This window comes from Hippocampus guttulatus, chromosome 4, assembly GCF_054856545.1.
Source record: "Hippocampus guttulatus isolate MCC_2025c chromosome 4, RoL_Hgut_1.0, whole genome shotgun sequence".
Taxonomy (NCBI): domain Eukaryota; kingdom Metazoa; phylum Chordata; class Actinopteri; order Syngnathiformes; family Syngnathidae; genus Hippocampus; species Hippocampus guttulatus.
In genome coordinates, this window is record NC_141264.1 from 27,021,101 (window position 1) to 27,042,168 (window position 21,068).

Sequence of the window (21,068 nt, forward strand, 5' to 3'; positions counted from 1 at the left end):
TACGCAGTAGGTCTCGGCATCCGTCATGTTTTGCTCGACGCAAAATCAAACAAATGTAAAGTCTGCTTTCTTTCAATCATCGTTGTCGTTTCGAGGACGGGGACGGATGGAAGCGCCCGTGACGACATCTTTTGCTTCGCGCAAAACAGTCTTCCGGGTTATGGGTCAAGTTTCGCTCGCTTTGCCCTCCTCGGGCGAAATCGGTCCACGTGCTAACTCGATGCGATTGCAAGTTGAGGAGGATTTGCTCGGAACAAAGCGGATCACTGAACAGGAGCGATGTCTTGTCAAAGACCAAACGTCGCCTGAAGATCATGGGCGCACGTCCAAAATGAGATTTCAGTTCACCTCAGGGTAGGATTTGGTTCTTCTACTTTGGACTTGTATTGAGTGCAAGGAATGAGGACGCGTTCACTGTTACGGGACGAGGATTGCGCAATCACGACTTTTATTTTACCAGACGAAGTGAAGTATTTTTCGGGGGGGTAGCGGTCGATTCAAAGGCACCTTGGAGTTCTTGCAGTCGCTAGGCAACGGCAGCCCCGGCCGCTTGCAGACGTCGCCGGCAATCAAAAGGGTGCCGGGATGAGGAAAAAAAAAAATCTTCACAGCTCTGGTCAACTGCCAGCTGTTGACGATCCCCTTTTTGATTTTATTTCCAATAACAACAAAAAAAAAAAGGGAGGCTGTTTTTGCTTGGAAGTGGATGCTAATTGATGTTGACGCGCTTGAGATACAAGTGAGCGGCTTTACCAAATGTTTTTTCGGAATACGGGACATCATTTGGATGCTCTTTTTGTACGCATTGTAAACTTGAGCGATACGAGCGCCGCACATCCAAGCGGCGCTTCGGCAAACGGCAAACAATTCTTCCTAACGGAGGCTCCCGGCCGCTCGTGGCCAATGCGAGAATCCTGAGCAACTCGCCACGAAAGCAGGACAATGACCCGCTGTGTATTTCCCAAGCCACCGCACGGCTTTTGGCCTCGGGAAAGTCCGAGCGACGAGGCGAAATGACTTTGACGTGCCGAGCGCTAGCGCCGACGCTCGCGCTTTTGGCATAGTCGAAGACGGCAACGGCGGCGTATTTTCCTTATCCTCAGCGAGGATCCGACCCCGATCGCGGCAGCTCGGGTTCCGTTGCGGTCGAAAAACTTCCTTGTTTGTGTGACGGTCGCTTTGCTGACCGAACGCCGGCAGGAGAGGTCTTTCCGTTTCGTTTCAGGCCGATTTGGAGAAAGGCACCCGGGACATTTGTTCAGGTCGTTTGCCAAAGTGCGCACGGGTGAGGTTGCCGTGGGGTCCGGAGTTCGGGACGCCCTGAAGAAGAGCAAAAAAAAAAAAAGGATGCGAAAACAGGCCAGCGTTTTGTGTTCCGCGCTTGGCATTCCTGCCCCCGACTTGGAGAATTTGGACAAAACAAAGACGCTGGTGTGCGAGCAGCGGAGAGAAAATGTCTCTTCTTTGTTTGTTATTTTTTTTCCCCTCGGTGACGTGACTCGGTGGGAGCTGACCTTGTTTCGCGTGTGCCGACATTCTCCAAGGGTGCGGGACGCAGGAAATGACATTCGCCAGATTGAAATTGGACAGGGCGGCTTTGCCTTTGGCTCCTTCTGGCGCAGACCTCCGACACCGAAGCCATCCGAAACATCCCACGATGATACTGAGGATGGAATACTCTTTTTTTCATTTCACAATCATAAAGATGTCATTTGGTGAGGAAAACATGTCACAACTGACCATTTCATTTTTTGGAGTCCAGTCAGCGCAAAAAAAACAGAAGAACTTTTGCCACCTCTGTCGGTGCCCAAAAGAAGCCCCGGCGTGACTTTTATCTGGAGATGCAAGCCGATTTGTTTTTTTTGGAAACATTTCCCCTTTCTGATGTGGCGGCGAGTGTGCGCAAAGCACTTCCTGCTGTCTGACAGCGCTCGGATACAAATCTCCTCTTTGACACCCCCTGGTTGAGCCCAAACTTCACTTCCACATTAGAAGCATGACAAACGTTTGAATCTTCGCAGCCCGAGTTTGACCTCTGAAGGCAGAGGTCAAACTCGGGCTGCAAAGTCCCGTTGAACCTTTTTGGGTGTCTTGGTGTGACAGCAGTCGCTTCTGGAAATAAAAGCAACAAAGTCTTTGGGAAAAGAAAAGCTGAAAAACCGACATCGGTGCCTCGCTTGCGTCACAACAGGCGGCGGCCGCTCAAAATAGGAGACGGGAAAAAAGGGGCGGGAGGCTTCGCGCGAGAGCGAGAGCGCGAACGAGAGCGAGCAAGCCAGAGAAAGCAAGAAGCCGCAATTTGCAAGCCCCCGCCGCCCCTCTGGCCTCTCTCGCCGTGGCTCCCGCGCCGCTCATTTGTCTCGCGGCCGTCGTTGGCCTTGTCGACGCCGCGCCTCCGCCGCGATGGACGCCGCGCGATGTCCTCCGCTCCTCCGGGAGGCCTCGGACGCCGCAGGTCTGTGCGCTCGCTCGCCTTTCGTCAGCCTCCGGGCGATGCTGCGCCGGTGGCTATTTGGGGCCGGGAGGGGAGGGAAGGACGGTCGCGGCGAGCGGGGGGGGGATGGTTTCACTCGATCGATTGACGGCAGTGCTGAACCGCGCATGAAATCTTTGCCGTTGCCGTCGTTCGCCGGCGGCTGAAAAAGCGAAAGGAAACGCGAGCCGTCCCCGAAAGTAACGAAACGTCCCAAACGATCGTGCGGCAAGAATCGTTTCCCGACAAGCTGGCGACGGGGTGAGCGATCGTGCGGGTATTTTGGCGGCACGCGTCCACGACCGAGCGTCGACCCGCAGCGCGTTTCGTCGGAAGGTCGGCGGCGCAGAAAAGTCACTGAGGTGGTTGGGGGCGTCGAGCGCGTGGCTTCCTCTTCCCGTGTGCGCAAAACAAAAGCAAAAAGCCCCAAAAAACCAGCCGGGGCCGGACGCCCATCGCGCATTCCGCCGCGCGGAGGCGAGGCGGACGGAGAGGGAGCCTTCGGGGCCCCGCAAGGCCTCCCCGCCTTTTTGGGGGCTTTCCCCCCCGTCCCTCCCTCCAAGCCAGCGCGTACAGTACGTGACCGACGTCATCCGCTTCTTTCTTCGGAGCACCAGCGCGTCCGAATCATCCCATCCATCCGGTCCGAAAAGCCAAGAAGAAGGACCGCAATACGCGGAATCCTTCAAACGAGCGTCAGGGTTCCGGGGGGGGGCTTTCAAAATTCCGCTCGGGGCCTTTCAACGGAAGGCTTTGGGTTGCAAAGGAGGACTCGGCGCCAAACTAGGGTCAGGCTTGGGAAATGCGGAGCGGGAAAGCGGTCGTCTCCGTCTTCAAACGGCTTTCCCGGTGTCGTCACTCGAGCCGGCCGGCCCGCTTTCGCAACGGACGCGGGCAAGACGTTTGCCGTCCGTTCCGATGGGCTCCATGAGCGAATTCGGCAGCGGCTCCGGTTTTGCCCCGCCGGTCCCTCCGGTTTGCTGACGAGCGAGGCCACTTTGCTCCATCTGCCGCGCTTTTGTTTTCCCGCGGCGCTCGCTCGCCCGTGACTTTCTCTTTCTCTTTTGTTTTTGTTTTTCTTTCCTCCTCACGCCCATCAGGCCTCCGCTTTTCCTTTTCTCCGTCGCGCGCGACGTCACGGATCGGCGACGAGGGAGGGGCGCTTTGCTCTCCGTGGCCACTTTGCGTTTGAAATGCGGCGGACGGGCCGGGCCGTATCGCCGCGCGGCGCTCGCAGGTATGGCCGAGACTTTCCGGAGCGCCGCGATCGATCCTTCTCGTCGGCACGCTTTTGTCATACGCGTTCGTCGCGTCTCATCCGTTGTTTAATATCAACTCCAGCCACTTGGAACAAACCGACCGGCCGAGGCCATCTTGCCAGATTTGTTGGGGGGTTTTTTTCGCTTCACCGGATATTTATCAAAATGACACCGGGGGAGGGGGGGGGGGAATGAAGGCTGTCAGGAAATTGCGATCCATTTTTTTCCCCTGACGGAACGATTCCATCGAAAATGCGATCTTTTTTTTCCGATGAATCGAGAAGAAACCGATTCCCGAACGACAAGAAGTCATCGATGCTTGTAAAAACTGCAAACGTATTGTCACGGTAAAATAGTTGCCTTTTTGCAAATGAAGTGCCCGTGAAGGCGCTCCTTTCCAAAACATCCCAACCATTCACCGAGGTGAGGAAAGATTGAACAACCGCGTCTGAAACATGTCGCGCGCAAACACGACGAGAGCACGTTTGCGAAAGGAATGTCGTCGTGAACAAATGCCTTTAGCAAAGGTGACGCGCTCGCTTTTCAAAGGGAACATTTCAACATTTCGAATTCCCAAACGACTTCATGAGTTGAATGAGGCTAAAAAGAAGAAGAAGAAGAATGGCCATGTTGTTTCGGTCGAGGTAAACCGAGCGAGTGACATGCACGCGGCGCGTTTCTCACATCTTGTGGGACTGGTCGCCCGGGTTGCTGCTGCATTGCTGCATTGCTGAGTGTTGAGTCATCGTCATGACTTTGGCTTGACGCCCCCCCCCATCCGCAAAAACAAAACAGGTCTCTCCGCATTCTCGGGCCCCTGCCGCCACCTGCCGGACGGAAAGGTCCCCGCAGGGCCGTCGCGGAGTCGTCCCGAGCCGAAACTCGGTTCCAAATTCTCGGCGGGCCCGCGCCGCGCCTCGATCGGACAATCTTTTCGGACTTTTCTCACTTGCTCGATTTGAAAGCGGGCGTCGGCGTCGGGAGCGCCCCCGCTCTCGGTTGCAAAGACAACGGCGGGGGCCTGCTTTTGCGCCGGCGCAATCTGAGCGCTTTCGTGTCTCCTCCAGATGATCTGAGCGGGCTCAAAGCGGACGGCGGCCTCGCCCGCGAGGGGAAGGACGAGCCGGACGAGCTGAGGGCTCGAGTCCCGCGGCTGCTGCTGGAGCTGGACCGGGCCAGGGAGACGTGCGGGAAGCGCCGAAGCGGCTTCCTGGAGCTGCAAGGTGACAACTGGCCGCCGCCGCCGTCCGACCCGGCGGGCGGCGCCCTCCGGCTTTACGGACGGCCGAGCCCTCGGGCTCCGAGCGGAAGCCGTGCTTTGATACTTTGAGCCCTCCCGCTCATTTCAAACCCTCTCGGCCTCATCAAGAGTTGAATTTCGAGGCCGTTTGTCGGTCGCGCCCGGAAAACAAAGCCAGCGTCGGTATCGCCCGAGCGAACGGTCCCGGCGACCCGACTGGCGATACGAGCCGAGAAACGGCGTCCCCCTCCCTTCCCAAAAAGCTCTGTAACCACGCAACTCGGAAGGCAAAACTCCCGCGCCCTACCGCCCCCCGGTGGCCGAAGCAGAATCGCTCACCCCGCTTCCGTTCGATTCCGTTCTCTTGTGACCGCGACGTCGAACAAAGTACGATGCGATCCGGGCGTGTCACGTCGGCGCTCGCGTTGTCCGCCAGATAGTTGACGTCGTCGGACGAGTCGCCGGAATCCGACAGAAATGACCACCGGCGAAAGAAAAACACCACCCGCAGGTCAGCGTCGTATCATTTGGCCTCCCGCGCGCCGTCATATTCAAAGCTCAACGCTTCCTGTCGCTCCCTCCAACAAACTCCCGCACGCCATCTCGTCGTCATCCCGGACGTCGTCTTTCGGAGGCCTTCTGAGTCACCGGCGTGTGCGTCATGCGGCGCATTCCCGGAACAACTGCGCACGCTCAAGAGAAGCTTCCAGAGTTCCCGTCGGGACAGCTCAGCTGTTCGGCGTCGCCAACTGGCGGGGTTCCTCGGGGAACATTGTCGGGGGGTGACATCAGGTGCAGTGGGGGCGCGGGGGTCGGGTTTCCCTGCTTCCAGTTGTGGTGCCGGCGACGCACCTTTAACGACTTTGCGCTCGAGCTGGGAAGCGGGGCCTTCCAAATCCAAAAGCTGCCGTGAAAATGCAGATTTCCCAGGTTGACGTGTCCCCCCCCCCCCCCCCCGCATCTTGTTTGATTCCAATTCCGTTTCCGGTTTTCAACCCGTTTCAATCATTCCGATTTGGCTTCGGGGGCAAACGCCTCATCCGGTCGTCATCCGTCCGTCTGCTCGATTGACGTTTCGCTCTCATCTCTTTTCCCATTTAACGCCGGTCGCCCCCCCCCCCCCCCCCCCCGCAGGACTGTTGGAGGACGAACGTCTGGCCAGCGCCCATCAGGCCGAAGCCTTCGCTCGACAGATCCAGAATCTGCAAGGTGCGCTTTGTTGTCTCCGTGTTAAAAAAGTGATCCGAACGTCGATCGCCTGACGCTCGGCTCGGACCGGCCCCCCCGCAGCCCGCCTGCGCTCGGCGCGGGCGGAGACGGACGGCCCGGAGGAGGAGAAGGCCGGCGAGCTGGCCGAGGCGCGGGAGGAGCTGCGCGCCGCCCGGGAGGAGGCCGTCCTGCTGCGGCGGGCGGTCGAGCAGGCGGCGGCCGAGCGCGAGAACGACATCGCCTCGCTGCAGGAGGAGCTGTGCCGGCGCAGGGCCGAGCTGGGGCGCCTCGGCGACGACGCGCGCCGCCGCGAGCTGGAGATCCACGCGCCGAGGGGCCCGGCCCGGGCCGGGGAGGGTGAGTGCCATCGGAAGCCGCGCGGACGCGGCGACTCGCCGTCTCCCTGACGCCGCCCCGTCCCGCCCAGGCGACGCCGACCCGCCGGAGGAGGAGTGCCGGGCCCTGAAGGAGGACAACCGGCGGCTGGCGGAGAGGCTGCGGCCGCTCCGCGGACAGCGGACGAGGTGAGAGGTCGCCGCGCAGAGCGGACGGATCGGCCGACGGCGATGTACCTTCCGCAACGGGGAGCCGACAACGGCGTTGGGTGGCCGGGCCCGCCCGTTCTCAGCGCGCTCCTCACCGGCTCTCCTTTGCCCCCCCCCCCCCCCCCGCAGCCCCAGCGCGTACTCGGCCCCGAAGGAGGAAGAGGCGGGCACCCAAGGCGGCCGGGGGACGGAGACGCCCGCTGACGAGGTTGTGAGCGAGAGCTACGTGACGGCGGGCCGGAAGAACGGCGGCGTCGGCGGGGAGATGGAGCTGAAGCGGGCCGAGGAGGAGGCCCGGCGGGTTCAGAGAGAGGTCAGGAGTCCTTTTGGGATTCGGGAGTGGACTCGCTGTCAAACTCGACATCGAAGCGAGCGGCGTCGCACGTCGCGTACTTTGAACAAGCGCCCCGCTCGGCCTCCGAGACCGCCGGCTTCGCGCCGACGGCCGACGGGCCGGCTGCAAGCGGCGCGTATTTGGCCACAAAAGTGCCTCGCGACACGCGACGAAAGACCGTCGAGCAACCCTCGCCGACGTACATTCCTGAGCCGCTGCGAAAAACGACGGCGATCGCCGTGAGAACAACCGAACGGAATGAGCGCCTTCGCTCAGAGGCCGCCGTGGGCCACGGATCGCGCTCAAACGCTCGACAAGGCCCGCCCCTTGCCGATCGTCCGCAGATTTCGATGCGTATTCCGCTCGCCCTTTCCTGGTCTGCCACGTATTTTAAAAGTGCGCTTTCCGCACGTGTCCTTGGCGCAAAACGGGCAAACGACGCGGCGGAATTTTCCAGTCAGCGTCCTGTGGCCTTTGCTCCAGTGCGACGCCCTGAAGTCGGAGCTGCGGGAGCTGCAGGAGCTCTACGACGGCAGTCGGGGGGAGCGCCGCCGGCTGGAGGAGGAGCTCGGCCGCTGCAAGGCGGAGCTGGAAAAGTTGGCTGCCGGGGATCCGGTGAGTGAGGCCGCGCCGCACAACTTTTACTCGGCACAAGTTTGACTCGGGAATTTTAAAAAAACCATCCACGCGCAGTGGTCCCTTGAGTTGGGGGGCGGGGGTTAGGTTTTTTTGTGTCGCAAGCCAAAATGACAACCTCCCACAAAAAAAAAAAAAAATGGAGCGATCGTAAAGCCGTCACACGCGGGCAAGAAAAGCCCCGATCGTGGACGGATTTGGATCGGACGAGGCAAAGAGTCGCAACGCGGACGCCGCGACTCCCGGCTAGACTCTCACACATCAACATGGACGGCATTTTGACGATTCACGCGTCGAGTGACGAGCCCGCTCGCGGAACAAATTGGACTCTTAAGCGGAGGCAACCGCCGTCGGCGCGCGCAGCCGTTGCGTCTTCTCTCCCGTTTGACGAGGCGCCGCCGCGGACCGACGCAAACGCCACCGCGCCGACCGGATCTTCTTTCTGCGCCGCGTCTTTCGTGCTATGGTGGCGTACGCTACGTCTCTCGCCGCTTGGCTTTCCGCGGGAAGATGGGAGGGGGACAACGTGCCCCCTCCCCAAAAATAAGGAAAGCGGCCGCCAGCGTGCCGTGCGTCATCGCCGCTTTTTTGCGCGTTGTGTCAAACTGTCTCCCCGCGGCCGTCCTTCTTCTCTGAATGTCGGTGAGCGCCGAGCCCCCCTCGCGCCCCCGCCCCCTTTCCCATTGCGATGACGCCGCGCTCTGCGACCGAGGCGCCCCGGTCTGATTTGCACGCTTCCATCCACGCCTCGGTTCATTCACGCTGGCCATCCCCCACCGTCCTTGTGTTTGTTTGATTCCCTCCTCAGAGATTCATCCGTCCGTCTGAGCCCCCTGTTCTCTCCATCCCCCTCATAGGAATGATTGTGATAGTGGGCGTGGTCTGGTGCTGGCTGTCCGAGTTGGCGTCCCGGAGAGCCAGGTATGCAAACGCCTCCGTTTCAGGCCGCGCCGGGGGGGGGGGGGGGGGGGGCTGCCGAAGGAAAGAGGGAGGAGGAAAACAAAACAAAAGCCCCCGATTGGTCCGTTTCTTCATAGTTAGCGGTGTTCTTGGACTCGACATTCGTTGTGCGGTGGAAGAACTGCGTTTGAAACGGGAATTCAGCGATCATCGGCACCATGGCTTTCACGCCGGCCATTGAAAAGCGAGGAACAAAAAAAAAGCCGCCGTTGGCGGTTTGCGAACGGCGTGTTGTCGGCGACACCCGAAAAGGTTGGGGACCCCCGCTCAAAGACGCACTCGGCTCATCCTCACTTTTGCCTCCGTTGACTTGAGTCACGGACAATATTTGCGAAGCTCTTCTTTGCGTCTTGATGAGTGCGCGAGGCGACCGGCCTTCGCGGCGCGGACCAGGAGGAGTCGCGTTCAAAAACCTTTTGACAAGGTGTTGACGACTGTAGCATGGAGAAGGTAAACATTGCGCCGCCGCTATTTTCCTGACGGGAAAATGTTTGGGTGGGCGGGGCCTGAAACGGACGAAAGGCATTTGAATCGGGAAAGACGCTTGGGTCGAGTCGTGCGTCGCCGGGATGCCTCCGCGCGGCACCGACAAAAAAATGGAAGGCGCGTGTGGAGAAGGGACGGCCGGGCAGTTTGCAATGTCGCATGTCGTCAAAGCCGCGAGCGCGATGGGTTGCCGCACACCGTCAAGTAAAAAAATTTAAAAAACAAATTCAAGGCAACAAACATGAAGGACGGAAGTGCCTCGAGTTTTGCTGCGGCGGACGCTCGCTTTTCTGCACGGACGGAACGCTTGAAGCCTCGGCCCTTTTAGCCAACTTCAAAACAAGGCGCTCGCTTTGTTGCACCAACGTGGCCGCCGTTTTTATTTCCGACTTAAATGAGCCCCCAATTTCTTTGTTTTTTTTACGGCGCAGTCATCAGAACTTTTGCATCTCCGTCGCGTGCATTTTCCGACGCGGTCAGAAAAGTGCGCCTTCAAAAGCAGACGCGGATGCCGATCCCCGCCGGCCCTTGCGTTTGTCATTCGACGTGGCTTGACGACCTTCCTTCCCCCGCTCGGTGTCTCCCGGCAGGGGAGCGAGCTAGCTTGGAAGTCCATCTTGACGGCGGCCGCCGCGCCGCTCGCCACGAGCGGCCTGTTGCGGGCGCTCGCCCGGTGTTGAGCGAGCGCTTTTTGGGAAGGGACCGCCGGACGTCGCTTCGGGAGAGGTCGGCGTCCGCTCGCTCAAGGTGACGACGGAGCCCCCGGGCGCGGCCGGCGTTCCGCGCCTTCGCGGGGGGAGGCCGAGGACGGCCTCGAGGACGCCGTCGCTCCTCCTCTGTGAATATTCGCTCTCCTGGCTTTTCGCCTCCCGTGTGCCCCCGGTGGATCGATTTCATCGCTATTTCGTGATTCGTTTGTTGCCTTCCGTAGTGTTTGTTCAACGCGCCAAAATGTCTTTTTAGGGGGTGTTTCCCCCTTTTTCTGTTGATGCAAAGCGATGTTGGTGACCAGCTCGCAATTAAACTGATATGCGACACAAGGCGTGCGTGTCTTTTGCCTCGCGAATGCCAAGCGACCAGGATGGAAACTCAAAAGGCCAACGCAATTTCAACTTTATTTTGGGTGCTTACATTCTTTTGACAATTAAAAAAAATCTGTAGGAAAAAAAGCACAACTCTTGCTATTACAAGTCCTCATTTAAGTTTTTTTTTTTTACATTGGGTTGTTATGAATTTTAACCGTAGATCTTTTGCAGTCCGCCCAAGTGAGGCTATACATCGGTGACGGTTAGGCGACAACTCCCCGCAGATGGACTTTTCGGGGAAAATGTATTTTAAAGTTGGCCCTCGAATGAATCTCATTGGTCGGCGGCACTTCCGCTGTACTTGGGACTCGATTCACCGAGCTGCTTTTGCCTATTGATCCATTTGGCGTCATTGGTTTTCACATCGTTGAGGAGCTCTGCCTCGATTGGCACCGACTTGAGAAAATAAATAGAACTTGCCGCCCCGTTGATGTCTGAGCACTGCCTTTTCTGGGTCTTTGTGGCTATCGTATTGTCCACGTTACTTTAGATGCTGACTGAAGCCGGCAGTATCGTCTCGAATGCTTTGACGATAGTGTAAGATTATGTTTTATTATTAATTATTATCATTTTATGTTTGAGCATCATATTATCTAATGTTAAGAATACCTAAATTATATTCGGTTGTTTAATAATTGTTTAGACGTGTTTTATGTTGATAGGTTCTGATTGGCTGGTGAAGAGAAGCAGGAAGTGATTTTAGTTACGAGGAGAGTTCTCGAACGTCTTTTTTTGCCCTTTTAAGAAAACTGTATATATAGGATTCATCTCTCCCTTTGCCATTCGTAAAGTAGAGCTATCCACTAAAAACAACGAACCCCTCAACTTACAATAGCAACAGTTGAAGTCACGCGTGAGTACAGTATGTCTTTGTGTGTGCGTGTGTCTGAAACCGAAGGAAACATCCTTGAATTCGGATGAATACAAATAAAGGGAAACCTAAAAATACGCATTTGAGATAGCTGGTGACGACGTGGCAAACATCATGTCGAAAGTTGCGTGAAGAAAAAAATATATATCCATGTAGGCAATAACGCAACCGACTTTAACTCAAAGTTAGCATACGTGGAAGCGCTACCGGAAGACGGGATGTGTTACATTTAAGGAGACCCATCAAAAACGCGCTAAGACGGAACCAAACTTCAATTCCCCCCACCGCAGTGTTGCCAACCTCGCCACTTTCTGGCTCTGTAGAGCGAGTTTTCAGACTCCACCAGCGACTCTTTTTTTGTTGTTGTTTTTGTTTGTAAAGCGACACATCGAGCGACTTTTTTTCTGGTGTTATTCAAGACTTATCGTTCTTACTGTCTCTTTTTGGTTAGATTGTTAATGTAGATTGTACTCCAAAAACAAGGTCAAAATATTCACGTTTTAGGGTGACCAATCCAAAGAAAAAACAAAAAAGATTTTTAAAAAAGGAACTAAGTATTGTCTCGATTGGGTCACTTTTGCCGGCCGGTCCCAAGCCCGAATAGAGGAGGAGTGTTGGAATTGTGACAATAAAAGAAAACAAGAAGCGACAGAAGAAAGTTCATTTGATATTCGGGCGTCATTTAGCAACCTTTTGGACAGCCAATAGCTCCTTTCCTTTCCTTGGAGTTCGCAACACTGCCTCACAGTCTTTCTGACAGTGAGGGTGGGGGGATGGCTGGGGGCCTTCATAAAGCTACCAGCTGCCCGCGTCACATTACAAGGCTCGTCATGAAATGCAAATACTTTGTGACCAAGTCCATTTTTCAAGTCACCGTGCTCTTCTATTTTCAAGCGACTTTTGACTTTGACTCTCCATTTGAACAGCGTTATCTCTTCTTTCGACTTGTCCATTTGTAAAAGGATTTTTTTTCCCCCGCCTCAGCTGATGATGACGACCCAGTGTTAATTAAAAAAAACAAAATAAAACGGTGAGCCATCGGTCAGTCATCCTGCCGCGCTAGCCAGCCCATGGAAACGCGCTCGTATGGATTTGTTTTCACATCCGGCCCAAACGAAGCGGCCGATTCATTTTTACGCAGCGCTTTCATTCGTGCCAAGCCTTTACGGATGCACCTCAAGAGCTTCTTTGAAAGTATAAATAGACGCCAAGGCAGAGCTTTACCGTGACGATTTTCTTGTCCGCTCACACTCGCAGCGATCTCTAAAAAGAATTGATGTACGTCTTTGATCATCAAATTGCAGCATTTCGCAAGGAGCTGATGGATTAGCAGCCTGACCTCATTCTTGAGCCGATCCGACATCCAGTGCCGACATCCGAAAAATAGTCATGACAATTTTGATTCCTACGATCGACATCTTCGCATATTTCGTGGTTATGATTGGACTTCGATGTATTTTGGGACCCCAAAACATGTTTTTTTTTCTTGAAGGAACGTCTCGACAAGAATCTGTGCCATGTACCTCCGCTAGTCTAAGCGCGACATTGGCTCTTGCGTTCTGGGCCGGTTTTTGTCCGTTTCACAGGGGGCGGCCATTTTGCCACTTGCTGTCAACTGAAAATGACATCGCGGGTGCTCAGGGCTCACCTGTTTTCTGAAGCGGGGCCACGACTGCTTGTGACCTGAGCTCCGTCATTTTCAGTTGACAGCAAGTGGGCAAAATGGCCGCCGCCCACAGATGGACAAAAACGGCTCCAAATTGCTGCATAAGCTTTTAGACATCAACTCGTCTGACCTGCGCTGATATTGAATGAAAGGGGGTCGAGTCGGGGGGATTTTCAGTTTCGCGCCGACTAAAAATCGGCGAGAGGGGGCTCGTAATTTGCAAACAGGCAGCACCGTACCGCCCGGAAAAGGACAACCACAATCAGCAACTTGAACACCTCTCCAAAAACGGAGCTCTGCGACGGCAGAATTTTGAACCGCTCTCCAACCGAATCTACGAGTACGCCGGATGTAGTGACCACTAACCGTATGCGTGTGTGCATGCGTCCTTTTTAAAAAAAAAGCCTTCTCTCACTTTCTTTTCTTAGCTCAGTTGTTTGCCTCTCGAGTGGCGGGAGTGACACACATTGACAACAATCACAAGCGCGCACGCACGCACGCACGCACGCACACACGCACAGGACCTCCCGAATAGGAATGGCTAAAAATAAGCCGCATGCTTTGACTGGGCTCTGACCAATCAGGACCCCCTCACCCCCGCCACCCCCAGGCCAGTAAACCGAACCGGAGCCCCCCCAGACCTCTTCTGGATGAGCGCATGGAGCATGATCGCAGGGCTGCGGAATGACGAGCTCCAGGGGCGGGCGGCGTGGGGTCGGGGGGGAGGGCGCCGTCTATATAAAGCCGCCAGTCGTCCGTCTGGTCGTTCGAGTCAAACGCGTGGAGAGGCGAGCTGCGGCCTGTTCCCAGGGGGGGCCACACTGCACAGGACAAGGAGCGACTTGGACGAGAGCGCGCCAACCCAATCCAGGAGAAAGCCGCCGTCGGGCATCCATCGAACGTCGCCGACAGCGCCGCGCTCTTCTCGAATCGACCGAAGCCAGCGCGCGCTCCGCCATTCGACCGGCGCTCCAAAAAGCCAGCGGGACCGCCGCCATGAGCAACAACTACGGCGAGGAGCCGCAGTACTACCAGGCCGCCGACTTTGGCGGGGGGGAGGAGGAGGACGAGGTGCCCGCCACGGAGAAGGACCTGGCCGAGGACGCGCCCTGGAAGAAGATCCAGCAGAACACCTTCACCCGCTGGTGCAACGAGCACCTCAAGTGCGTCAACAAGACCATCGGCGACCTGCAGCGTGACTTCAGCGACGGCCTGAAGCTCATCTGGCTGCTGGAGGTCCTGAGCCAGAAGAAGATGTACCGCAAGTACCACAGCAGGCCCAACTTCCGCCAGATGAAGCTGGAGAACGTCTCGGTGGCGCTGGAGTTCCTGGACCGGGAGCGCATCAAGCTGGTGTCCATTGGTGAGTGGCTTTTCTACCGGGAGCGGTCTGCGAATGCTTTGAACGCCGAGGGGGTGCGGGGGGGTCGGGGGGGGGGGGGGGGATGGGCGCGGCTCTCCGTGTTGCCATGTCCATCGAACCTGCCCGGGGCCTTCGGGGCCTTCGCGATCGTACGGCTGGCCCGAGCAACGTCATTCACGTATACGTACTAGAAATGATGACCGAAAAGTCCCAATCGGCTCTCGATTTATTAATTTTTTTTTCTCGAGCACCTCAGGTCCTCGTCATCGGCATCATAACAATCATCATAAGAAAAACAAGCATTCGAATCAATATATGGATAAAAAAAAACAACAACTTTGAGATGAATATTGCCCGCGAACTGGACACCCAGCCCCCCGGGCATATTTTTACCTCCTGGATTGGATGCATTTTTTTTTTTTGCGCACTTCAGACTAGGCGAGGACTTCAGCGGGGACTCACCCGCAAGCATACAGAACATCAGCACAGACAACGGCCGCAGCTTTGCTAGGTACACCGAGAGCGGTCGCCGATCGATATCGAAAAACAAATACTGAAGTACGTACCAGAGACGCTTCAAAGTTTTCATGGTTCGTAGACGGCTCCGGACACGTCGGGCCACACAACAAGCGGGCCGGCGCGTTTGACGGAGAGTTTGAGCGCCGCCCCACCGCGCCGCTCAAACTGCGACACGTCGGCCCTTGAGGACGGCGGGCTTGACAGAAAGCAGCCGCCGCCTCGCCGACTCGCTCAAATCACTCATGGGGCAGAAGAGGGCGGAGCGCTCCCGCCCACATTGGTCTGATTTGTCACGCTCCAGCCAAGAGCGGCGGGTTGCAAACCAGAGACTGGAAGAGTCACAGAAAAGGCACAGAAGTGCACGTCCCCGCGACGATTTTCCCATGACGTTGTTGCGGACAAGTCATCGTGCGATGAGACCATGAAAATTTTATTGGGTTGCGCTGTCATAACGCAAGGCGTCGCTCCCAAAGTGGCTCGTGACCAAAACGGGTTTGACGGCATCGGAGCGTTGACGTTGCCCTGAAAGAAGGCAGGTGCTGCGGGACCGATGCCAGCAACTGAACAGCTCCTTGCCGCTGAAATTTCATGGAAACCATAAAAGTAGCTCTCGCTCAAAGACCCCCGAAAAGAAAGGGATTAAAAAAAACTAAACAAAACACCACGAAGCAAAAGTGGCGGCGGCAAATCAGCCAAAAGTGCTGACGGCACTCAAAAAGCAGCGCGCGTGTGAGGTGAAGCGATGGCGTCTTGAAATGAAAGCGGCCGCTGGGGAAACGAAGCGCTGGGCCTCGCCGCCGAGCGGGCCCGTCTCCAAGTCTTTGATTGATGGCGGGCTGGCGCTGCCACTCTGGGAGGTCATTGAAATCCAAGCGGTATTTATGCTGCGGCGAGAGAGATTCACTTGCACGTCTCCTCAGCTGTCGCCGTCTTCAGTGGAGCATTGTGGGCCCATGAAGGATTGTTCGGGCCCCAACCCCCGTGCCAGACAGCTGTCCGCAAGAAAGGGGTCGGGGGCCGGCGTTGTTTAGATCCCGTCTCAGAATAGCCCGCTCAGCTCGCCGCTCCGACATTGAGAAAACACGCCCGGGGGTAGCTCTTCAATCTCGTCTGGAGATTTTTCAGGTGCTTTCGTGACAATTTATTTGTCGCGCGGCTTAGGCTTTGGGTCCGCCAGCCCGATGCCATCGCTACCTTCGTTACCCACACGCCGCGGCCGTCGCACGCGGCATCCGCGGTACGCGGCCGCGCTTTATCCTCGGCGAAGGAACCGTCTCCTCGGTCTCTCTCTCCGGCAAGAAAAAAGCCAAAAGGTCGCAGCGCCGCGTCGTAACAATCGGCCGCTCTTCTTCTCTTTGACCCCAGACAGCAAAGCCATCGTCGACGGCAACCTCAAGCTGATCCTGGGTCTCATCTGGACCCTCATCCTGCACTACTCCATCTCCATGCCCATGTGGGACGACGAGGACGACGAGGAGACCAAGAAGCTGACGCCCAAGCAGCGTCTGCTGGGCTGGATCCAGAACAAAGTGCCGCAGCTGCCCATCAACAACTTCAACCGCGACTGGCGGGACGGCAAAGCCCTCGGAGCCCTGGTGGACAACTGCGCCCCGGGTGAGACGCCGCGCGATCCATGCCGCGCCAAATTAGCCCCAACTTTGCCAATGAAAGGAGAGGAGGGCACAACGAGCGCGACAACGAGCGCGACAACGAGCGCGACAACGAGCGAGCGGCCGAGTCGTCGCTCGGCCCGCTCGTTTGGCTCCGTGTTGGGAGCCCAGATTGGCTTGACGAGCAACCTTCCGCAAGACGGCGGCGTCGAGCGCCACAACGACATGTTGCGCGACAACATGAATTGCGCGCGGACAGTCCCCGTTGATCGAACGCGAAAACACTGGGGGTGGGGCGGGGGGCAAGACCACCACACGCACTCGCCATTCCCGCCGTTTCATCAACTTCTTTCCAGTTGCTTGATCTTTTTTCCGATTCTCCGTGACTTTGCAGCACAACGGTGATGGCAACAAGCAGACCTTGCGCAAATCGGAACGTCGTGACCACGTGAAAAAACAGCGGCACCCGCCCGAGTCCCTTTGGAGAGATTTACAGATATTTTATTCCTAAATTTGGTTGCCGGCTAGCGCGGTGGGCTAGCGGTCAGCATGTCTCCCCGACACCTTCAGAGTTCTGGGTTGGATTGACAACTTCAGCCTGGCCGCGTGTAGTTTCGAAGCGGCTCCCTCCCACACTCCAAAAACACGGCCGATCGCTCGACCGAAGTCTCCGACGCTCGTCGGCCTGGATGCGTCCGGTCCAGGGTGGTGCCTTCCAAATGTTAAGAGAGACGTCTCTCGGCCAGTGCCGTCCGTCTCTGGAGAGCGAGGCTCACTCAAGGCTCGGTGACGTGTCGAGCAGCTGTCCCGCAACCGCTGAAGCTGTCGACCGTCCCGAGGCGCGAGCCGGGCTCTCTTGCATTCCCTCCGCCTTTGCCGCTACGACCACGAGCCCAAATTTGGCCAACAAACCTTGTCCTCCTCCTCCTCCTCCTCGGCACAAGCGGGACGCTTGGCCGTGCATCAAAAGTGATATGTGGGGGGGGGGGGGGGGGGTGGGCGCAACAGTCACGGGGGGCCTGCGCCGCACACCCGCCGTTCTGAGTCATTGCCACTGACCGCTGGTGGTTAGCGTACTCCCATAGAAAATGCCTTTGGATTTGATGAATCGAATCGACACGTTGAAATCGTTGCCCCGTTGAATCCTTGACTCATAGCGCCATCCGTCCGTCTATGAATGGGTCGAAAGTGTTTCTGATGATTTGTTGTTGATTTGAATTGAATTCACTCGCACGGTTCGGGCTTTGGGGAGCTTTGACTGTACCGTGCCGAACCCAATCGTCACGCCGCTGAATTGAAGCGCAGTGATTACAATTCTATTTCAAAAGCATTTTGTCATTGGTGTCGTATCGCGGTCCGCGTTTCAAATGTACGGAAGGGCCTTCCGCGGGGAGCGGCACACCCCGGAAAACACCAATCTTTGAGCCGTTGTCTTGAAACGTGTGCCATCTTTTTGGGAAACAAATTCACCCGCCGGGGTCTTTCAAAGCGGAGTGGGAGTACCTCGGCCCACCCCCCCGTCCCGGCCGGCTTGTTTACGTGTGTTTAGAGGAGTCGCATCTCTCAACGCTGCCCATACAAGGCCGCCTCGTTTCAGCCGGCCGACGTTCTCGCCGTCTGGCTCGGGGACGACGCGCCGCAGCTCTGTTTTATGTTCGCGCCTCGCGCTGACAAACATCTTCAACCGCCCGCGGCCGGATAAAATCAATATTGTAAATGTAAAAGGCCGGCCGGGGTGTGGTGCGCCCGGTGGATTTGGAGACATTTGCGCAGGCTCCGCGCTGTTCCAATCAATGGCTTCCACGCAAGCCTCGCCACTCAACTCGGCGCCGCTGCGTTTCTAATAATCGGATTACAGCATTGTGAGCTTACAATTGGCCTGTGAACGAAAGGCCCTGCCCGTCGTCAAGAACAAATCCAATTGAGCTATTACGTATGCTGGCCCGAGCGCGTTTGTTTGAGTCGAAGAGCCGGGAGACGGCGTCACTGTTGCGGCCTCGGTACGGTCGCGGGACCTTGTCGCCGGAGGTGTCGTCGCGATAGTCGCGACGGTCCAAGCGGGGGGCCCCGCGAGGGCCGTTCTCATGGCTTGTTTGCGTTCGGCTAGGTTTGTGTCCCGATTGGGCCGAGTGGGACCCCGACCAGCCCGTGGAGAATGCCCGAGAAGCCATGCAGCAGGCCGACGATTGGCTGGGTGTGCCTCAGGTAAGGTGGAGGGAGTTTCATTGAACTCGCCGAGGACATTTCGACGTGTTTGATTGGATTTCATATGCATGCGTCCGGGGGTGGACGATTCTTTCCACTCTTTGAGAGTTACTCGTCCAGCACGTGCTCCACCACTGAGCTCACAATTCGCTTTGGGTGCTTTCTGAGCAATCAAAGAGCTCCTTTTAAAGACGTTGAGCAAAGGAACAAACGTGACGATTGTTCTTCCCAATTCCGAACAAGCAAGAGCCCGCAGTTGAAATTCTCCAAATTTGGCAAATGACTGCCTGGCCGTTGACAGTAAAAGCGCTGGCTTTAAAAAAGGCGCAATGCAACCAGGAAGCGCCGCGGAGCAGGGAAAGACTGCCGAGCAACACCGGACCGAGCGGGAAGGCGGAAGATGACAAACGAGGTCGCGGCGCTTTGCTTTTGCACACTGCTCTATTCCACACGCTGTCGACAGGAAAATAGGAACGCCGTTTAAAGCCAGGCTGAATTTCCAATCCAAGTTTTTCCAAGCGGAGAATGCTCGACGGTGGTCCGGGGGTTTTATTTCGGTGCCTGCAGAGACCTTCCGAGCCAGCCGCCGAAGCCGAGGTCTAATCCGTGTCCCTCGGAATAACGATGCAATCAGAGAGCGCGCTTGCAGTCTTCCATTCCGTCCCTTTTGACTGACCCCCTCGCCGTTCGGCGGCTCACTGTGCGGGTTGTTTAGTTCCAGGCGAGCGCTATCGCCACGACATTGGCCAGATAGCAGGAGGACTGGGTGTCGGGGGGGGGGGGGGGGGGGGATCTGTTGGGAGCTGGATTCCAGTGCGCCGGTGTTAAGGAGACGTGGGGGAGGTCTGCCCAAGTATAAATCCCGCAGGCTGGCTGGCGGAAGGCAGCGATCCATAACCCTGCAGGAGCGGGGTTAAATATAACCGGCTCAGACGGAGCAAGTGCGAAAAAGTACAAGAAGAGGCGGCGATGCTAATGGATATGTTTATCGAGCGGGGAATCCCATTGCGCCGCGGCTAGGAGAGGGGGGGGGGCGGCGGCCGGCCCTCGCTCCAAATATAGCTTTGCTCAAGCGGACCGGTGCCTCGCCACCTTAGGTGATCGCACCGGAGGAGATCGTGGATCCGGACGTGGACGAGCACTCGGTGATGACCTACCTGTCGCAGTTCCCCAAAGCCAAGCTCAAGCCGGGAGCCCCTCTCAGACCCAAACAGCTCTTCCCCGACAAAGCCAAAGCCTACGGACCAGGTGGGGCTCTGGCGAGCGCGGCCGCGAAAGCCGCACGTGGGCGAAACGGCGCTTTTGTTTCCGCGGCAGGTATCGAGCCCCGCGGCAACAAGGTGCTTCACCCCGCCGTGTTCACCGTGGAGACCGTGGAAGCCGGCAGCGGCGAGGTCCTGGTCTACGTGGAGGATCCCGAGGGACACAAAGAAGAGGTAGGCGGGGCGAGCGCCGAGGCCGGGATATCCCCTCATACCTTTGTCCCCTTTGCCGCAGGCCAAGGTGAAACCCAACAAGGACAAAAACAGAACCTACACCGTCACTTATGTTCCCAAAGTTGAGGGTCTCCACAAGGTGAGACGAAGCGGTCGCGGCAGCCGGCGTTTGAGGAATTGCTTTCTTATGCTCGTTTCTTTTTCTTTTTTAATCGTCAGGTCAAGGTGCTATTTGCAGGTCAGGACATTGACAAGAGCCCCTATGCGGTCAACGTGGCCAAGGACATGGGCGACCCCACTAAAGTCCACGCCAGGGGACCCGGCCTGGAGCGCACTGGCAACGTGGCCAACAAAGCCACCTACTTTGACATTTACACAGCCGGTGAGGACGTCAACTCGAAGCGTTTTCCCACATGCCGACGGGAGCCTGAGGAACGGAGTGGACGAAATGAGCCATCCTTTGGTCCATCGAATATCGCGACAAACCAGCGCCGACCGAGCTTTCTTCCCGTCCGCCAGGTGCCGGCAACGGCGACGTCAGCGTGGTGATCGTCGATCCTCAGGGGAGAAAAGACACGGTGGAGATCATTCTGGAGAACAAGGGCGACAGCGTGTTCCGATGCACCTACCGCCCCGTCGTCGAGGGTCCTCACGCCATCCACGTGCTGTTCGGGGGACAGGAGATTCCAAAGAGCCCCTTCCCTGTCAACATCGCGGAAGGTGAGCCGGGCCTTCCCGTTTCTTCTCCTCGCGCGCCAGGAAAGCCGGGGAGAGTTCCCCGACGTATCGCGGCCTCCGACCTGAGGACATAACCCTTCTCGTCTGTCATTTCTAGCACCTCCCGTCGCTCCGTCCGCAGGAGCTCCGTTGCAGATAATCCCTCAGTCGGTGCTCACTCCTCCCGCAACAAAGGGGGCCCCGCCCAAAAAACCTGTCCGCCCAAGTTAGTACGTCCCGCGGCCACGAGCCTCCGCCCGCTGCTTAGCCATCGCCCCCGACCGCACGCACGCCCATTGCTCTTAGGCCACGCGCTAGGATGGGGGCGCACGATGCGGGCGGGGCGCTTCTTGCGGCCTGCCGGCTTAGCTTGAGAGTTGCGCTTCAAAGAGGGCGCGGGTATGCAACTTTCCTCGGCGTCCGTATCCACTCGGCTCCACTCTCGCTTGCCCCG

The 21,068-nt window shown here is 57.2% G+C and overlaps 2 protein-coding genes and 1 long non-coding RNA gene across 7 annotated transcripts in view; 2 read left to right on the forward strand and 1 right to left on the reverse strand.

Moving 5' to 3' along the window:
- Positions 1 to 417: 417 nt before the first annotated feature.
- LOC147207061 (uncharacterized) lies at positions 418 to 1,891 on the reverse strand. Its single transcript, XR_015100818.1, has 3 exons — positions 1,741 to 1,891; positions 1,515 to 1,663; positions 418 to 1,320 (listed from the first exon to the last, which is right to left on the reverse strand). It is a non-coding gene; the product is annotated as an uncharacterized LOC147207061 (long non-coding RNA).
- LOC147207062 (uncharacterized) lies at positions 1,562 to 10,182 on the forward strand. 4 transcript variants are annotated; one of them, XR_015100817.1, is made up of 9 exons: positions 1,562 to 1,715; positions 4,800 to 4,955; positions 6,107 to 6,181; positions 6,263 to 6,538; positions 6,609 to 6,705; positions 6,856 to 7,039; positions 7,544 to 7,675; positions 8,554 to 8,617; positions 9,733 to 9,818. XR_015100817.1 is itself a non-coding variant. In XM_086110235.1 (9 exons), the coding sequence occupies exons 1-9, from the start codon at positions 1,562 to 1,564 to the stop codon at positions 9,743 to 9,745; spliced, it is 1,200 nt and encodes a 399-aa protein (XP_085966361.1). In that variant the 3' UTR covers positions 9,746 to 10,182. The 4 variants fall into 4 exon arrangements, 3 of the variants coding, with proteins under 3 accessions (XP_085966361.1, XP_085966364.1, XP_085966365.1); XM_086110235.1 differs by having other exon boundaries at positions 8,505 to 8,617; positions 9,733 to 10,182; XM_086110239.1 differs by lacking the exon at positions 1,562 to 1,715 and adding an exon at positions 2,305 to 2,455 and having other exon boundaries at positions 8,505 to 8,617; positions 9,733 to 10,182.
- A 144-nt stretch (positions 10,183 to 10,326) lies between these two features.
- The window catches only part of LOC147207063 (filamin-C-like), a 29,277-nt gene continuing 18,535 nt past the window's right edge, over positions 10,327 to 21,068 (forward strand). The window contains exons 1-9 of one of the 2 annotated variants that reach the window (XM_086110229.1): positions 10,327 to 14,127; positions 16,012 to 16,260; positions 18,364 to 18,461; positions 19,559 to 19,709; positions 19,779 to 19,897; positions 19,959 to 20,036; positions 20,117 to 20,279; positions 20,417 to 20,617; positions 20,733 to 20,840. In XM_086110229.1, coding sequence (XP_085966355.1) covers positions 13,449 to 14,127; positions 16,012 to 16,260; positions 18,364 to 18,461; positions 19,559 to 19,709; positions 19,779 to 19,897; positions 19,959 to 20,036; positions 20,117 to 20,279; positions 20,417 to 20,617; positions 20,733 to 20,840 — 1,846 coding nt within the window. In that variant the 5' untranslated portion in view covers positions 10,327 to 13,448. The remainder of the gene's footprint in view (positions 14,128 to 16,011; positions 16,261 to 18,363; positions 18,462 to 19,558; positions 19,710 to 19,778; positions 19,898 to 19,958; positions 20,037 to 20,116; positions 20,280 to 20,416; positions 20,618 to 20,732; positions 20,841 to 21,068) is intronic. The other variant, XM_086110230.1, reaches the window with a different exon arrangement.

Coding starts and splice junctions, on each gene's coding strand:
- LOC147207062 (XM_086110235.1), top strand. CDS start 1,562: ATGACATTCGCCAGATTGAAATTGGACAGGGCGGCTTTGCCTTTGGCT. Junction 1,716..4,799: donor AATCATAAAGATGTCATTTG/GTGAGGAAAACA, acceptor TGTCTCCTCCAG/ATGATCTGAGCGGGCTCAAA. Junction 6,706..6,855: donor CTCCGCGGACAGCGGACGAG/GTGAGAGGTCGC, acceptor CCCCCCCCGCAG/CCCCAGCGCGTACTCGGCCC.